General features: G+C 39.6%; 1 protein-coding gene across 1 annotated transcript in view; it reads right to left on the bottom strand.

Moving 5' to 3' along the window:
• The window catches only part of LOC103610354 (lysophosphatidylcholine acyltransferase 2-like), a gene marked incomplete at both ends in the record, with an annotated part of 31,986 nt that extends 27,044 nt beyond the window's left edge, over positions 1–4,942 (bottom strand). The window contains one exon of the mRNA XM_008594539.1: positions 4,871–4,942. Within this exon, the coding sequence (XP_008592761.1) occupies positions 4,871–4,942 (72 nt within the window). The remainder of the gene's footprint in view (positions 1–4,870) is intronic.
• Between the last annotated feature and the right edge of the window lies 1 nt (position 4,943).

Genomic DNA, 4,943 nt, shown 5'->3' with positions numbered 1-4,943 from the left:
TTTTTTTTTTTGGTTTTTTTTTTTTTTTTTTTTTTTTGCTATATTTGGGCCACACTTTATTGTTCTTCACATATCTTGCAATGCTTTTTAATGAAAACTGAACATTTTAAGCATTATCACAAAGCAACTCTGAAAATAAGATTCTCCTCCCTCATCGGGGTTTGCTGTGGTTGCTGTTTGTTGTTGTTGTTATTTGCATATTTAATTAATTTTATGAACTAATTCTAAAAAGTTTGCATTCTTTGTCATGTGTGGCTACTGAAGACTGATGGGTTAGCTTAGTGGTCAGCTAATGATTAGATAGAGATTTTCTTAAGTGCCCGGAATCAATTAGTTTCCCAGTGTTTGCAAAGGATCTCTTTGTGTATGTTGGGACATACCTTCAACACTCAGGCAGGTGACAATTCACAACTCTGCCTTAGTCTTCATTTTTGGCCCATACAAGCTCAAGGTTAGTGAGAGTTGAGAGCATTCTTGGATCTTTTCAGGGATGTGCATAGCCTTAGGAATGTACCCTACACATGTAGATGGCCTTCTAGACTCCCAGGAATATGTCAAAGCCAAAACTTTTTAAGTACCCTATGGACATCTCATCCCTTAGCTTTTTCTGTTACGCTTTGTAGTCTATTGTCTGCTCCAACTGTTACTACATGAGGCAGCTGTGATATTAAGCAATTGCCTCTGATTATTTTTAACCAACACCCTTGAGAAAAGCCTGTTTTGCATTTTATAAGCTCCAAGGCAAGGCAAATAAAGACAGCCTTGCAAGCAGAGTCTTCCATGCAGCCACCAGACAGAACGAATAATAACAATTCTCTGGGAATGGGATTTTGAAGGAGTTCCAAAACTATTCTTCCCCCTCTAGTGGCTGCCAGGTTGATTGTTTTCACCATGACAGGGAGCTGTTGGTTTTCAAAAGTATTGAAGAGCTGAAGGGGGAGAATGAGAGAAGGCTAGTTAAATTATCATAAATAAAGCTTACTGTTCTTACCAAAAGTCAGCACTTTTTCTTTAATAGATGCTCCTTGGATTATTAAAAGCCTTTGGTTAATTTTCAGAGCTAGGACAAAATTGATTCTATTTATTTTTATCTATTTTATTTTTTGCCAGTTTTCTCATTGCTTTTATGGAGAAGATGATTTTCAGTAGCTCTTACTTCACCATTTTTCCAGATGTCCCATCTCAATTTTTCATTCTACTTTTGAGATTAAATAATTTCTGATGATCTATTTTCAAGTTCACTGATCCTTTCTTCTATCATCTCCAACGTGCTACTAAGCCCATCTGATGAAATTTTCATTTCAGATATAATATTTTCCAGTTTTAGAAGGCCCATTTGGTTTTCTTTTACAGTTTTTATTTCTCTGCTAAGCTCCTTCCAACTATTCACTCATTATGACACTCTTTTCCTTTAAGTCCTTGAACATGTTTATAATAGATACTTTATATTTATCTGCAAATTGCTACATCTTGTCATGTTAGGATCTATTTTTTTTTTTTTTTAAAGATGACTGGTAAGGGGATCTTAACCCTTGGATTGGTGTTGTCAGCACCACGCTCACCAAAGTGAGCAACCAGCCATCCCTATATGGGATCCGAACCCGCGGCCTTGGTGTTATCAGCACCACACTCTCCCGAGTGAGCCACGGGCCGGCCCCTAGGATCTATTTTTATTACCTGCTTTTTCTCTTGACCATGGGTCACATTTTCCTATTTCTTTGAATTTCTAGTATTGTTTTTATAGTATATTGGCCATTTTGGATAATATATTGTAGATATTCTTTATCTTTCTCCGAAGACTATTGATTTTTGTCCAAATACATAGGAGAAATACCAGCTGATTATTTTCACCTTACAGAGGCTTGGCTTTACACTTTGTTAGGAAAAATTTGTTGAAGTTTGCCCTTAATCTTAGACTAAAGCTTAAATCTTAAGACACAGCTTTTCTCCTAAGTTAACACCTTTGTGAGGTTTCAACATATAAAGCCTGAGGTGTTTGTTTACCAAGGACCTCTTACTTGGTGGGACTCTAACTGTGCCTCACCTGCGGCATTCACCAGTTGAAATATCTGCACAGCTTTTTCATCCTTTTCAGTTGTTGCTTTCCTCCAGGGTCCTTGAAGGCTCCTTTGCAAGTACACAGTTTAGGGATCAGCCAAGGATTTGAGAGGTATTTATTTGCTGATGTGGGGGCTCTTCATCTCTAGCTTCCTCCTTTCTGGATTTCCCCCTCAATTTTCAGCCACTCTGATAGTCCTGAACTCTGTCCTCTGATATAACAGGCCAATAAGATTAGGTTTTCTAGTGGTCCACTCCTGTGGTGGCAAGCAAGAACCCACAAGAAAAAAAAGGGGGGGTGGGGAAGAATATTGCATAGTACAGTATTATTCTCTCAAGGAAAAAAATCCCATCCAGTTTCTGTTTTATTTTTGTTGCTCTACTGTGCCTTCATAGAGTTTTTTATATTTTGATCAGGGTTTGTAATTGCTATCTATGGCAAGGTTTGTCTGAATTAAACTACTCCACCATTCCTAGGACCAACAGTAGCCCTGTTAAATTATCCTTCATTTGAAGACTGACTTATAAATACTCGTATAGTGAAACTTTGTCATCATTCTGTTTCCTATAAAATAGAAAATGTATAAGGTAAGACAAGTAAGAGCTCCAGAACTATTACATAGAAAGGTCCCAAGATAAAGTCACAAATTCCAAGGCTATATCTAGAAAGAACATCAAAGACCATCTGGTCTAAGAAGCTGTCATTTTATTGATTACTGTAACATGAGAAGTCATGACGTGCCTAAGCAAATTAGGAAAAGGTTGCTATTCACTCTAACATCGAATATATTAATAAATGTACTTCCTGACTGCTTTATGAAGACACACGGTTGAATGCAAAAATGCAGATTTGAGAAAAAGGTAAATAAGGATGGCTTATTTACAAATTACTCAAAGTATTCTAAATAGAAGCTTCCATAAAGGACAAAAACATTTCATAAAGCTAGATTTATCCACAGTTTTTCAGGAATGGCTCATAAAACAAGGTACACCTGTACTGAAACAAAGTAGAGAGAAAGGGAAGCAAACTATTAGTTATGCATCAGGCTTTAAACATGCATCTCACTTAATCTCTCAAAACTCTGTGAGGCTGGTAGAACTATCACTTCCTTTTACTGAGACAACAGACTCTGGGAGATCAAGCCATTTGTAAGGAGGGGCTTCAATCGCGAGCATATTCTAACATCATAAAAATTTAATTTAATGGTATATTCAAAACAAATATCACAAAACAAAAAAGGAAAGGATTATGGATCCAGATTTTTCTTGAATTCTATTTATATGGTAAGCATACTCATTTTCAATAAATTTATATTTATTTGGAGTGAGTGGTGTCATGGAGAGTTAGGGACAGTACTGTGGAGAAGACGAGATGACTGAAGTTACCAAGTCACGTGGTAGATAATTGGCTGAGATTCTCTTCCAAGACCAAGAAATAATCTTGACTACAAGAAAAGACCATAGCAGAGACCCTGAAGAAAGAGTTGGAATGAGGCTAAAGTATATTCACATAAGATTCACTCATACCCACACTGAGCAACCAATATGGATTTTCACTGAATAAGTTCTCAAATATTGGGCAACCTTTTTTTTTTTTTCTGTACCATTTTCAAGATTTGCAACAAATAATAGTTCTTAACAGTGAACCAATTTTGAGGTAATATCAATATTAAAATCAGCAAACAATATCAGATTCTTTCACACATGATCTCACTTAATTTTAACCCTCCAATGAAGTATTATTATTCCAATTTAGTAGATGAGGAAAGTGTAGTTCAGAGTGGTTAAGTAACCTGGCCAAAGTCACAACTAATAAATGATCAGATCTTCTGACTAAGACTAGTGATCTTTTCACTATACTACAGCTTTCACAGAATTACTAGGAAAATCTCTCTAAACAGTAACAAGCCAGGTGATTAAAAAAAACCAATAATTTACTCTAGGTGCAATATAAATATTTATAAACATTCCTTTTTGATCCTACCTTCAAAAATATGAGAGCATCATTATTTCAAAAATTCTTCTCGGTAACTTGAAATCTTAAAGTCATATTGATAAAATACTGAAAAGGGAAAGGAAAGGAAACTTCTTTTGTGTATACGGTATAGCTGTTTTTAACAGTGGACGACAGTCTGGGCTACCTGTCATCCTTGAATTTAGGACAAGTGTATGAGTGAAGACTGACTCAGCACCAGACTCTTGACCACCTTAAGCTGACTCGGTTATCTCTTTTCTTTGATTATAATTTCCTACCCTGGATGCCCCTGCTCAGCTAGGTCATTCCCACCTCCCGTGTTGTTCTAATTCCGCACCCCGACTGTCCGCCTTCTCCTTCACTCTACCCATCCCGAACTGACTCCTCGCCTTCATGAAGGCCAAAAAAAAAAAAAAAAGACTTCCCCACATCCACTCTCTTGTGGTAGGTCCGCCTCCCACGACACTCACAAACTCAAGTTGAAACTGCTGCCACAGATTCATTGCCCCTCCTCAGGCACGGCATGTGTCCTCCGCCACCCGCCGGCTCAGCTCCGGTTTCGGATCCTCCTCTCAGGCCCAGAGCTTCCCTGCATCTTCCTTTTCCACACGCCCCCTCGGGCCATCCTCCAAGGGTCCTCAGTTCTCAGACCCACAGTTCTGCCCCCTGCACACGCAGAGCCGCTCAGAAGTGCTCTCCTCACATCGACAGCTCCTTCTTCCTCAGACGCCTCAGCTTCCCAGACTCACGCGCCCCGCGCCCCGCGCCCCGGCCACCTCCCCTCTCAGGCCCACGCCCCCCTCGGCCGCCCTCCCCCGTCGGGCCCGCGCGCCTCACCTGGACCCGCTTGGCCGCGCCGATGTGCGTCTGCTGCACGAAGGGGTTGGGCACCGGCGGCGGGAAGAAGGAC

This window comes from Galeopterus variegatus, unplaced genomic scaffold, assembly GCF_000696425.1.
Source record: "Galeopterus variegatus unplaced genomic scaffold, G_variegatus-3.0.2 Scaffold10988, whole genome shotgun sequence".
NCBI classification, from domain to species: Eukaryota; Metazoa; Chordata; class Mammalia; order Dermoptera; family Cynocephalidae; genus Galeopterus; species Galeopterus variegatus.
This window is presented reverse-complemented; position numbering and strand designations above follow the sequence as displayed.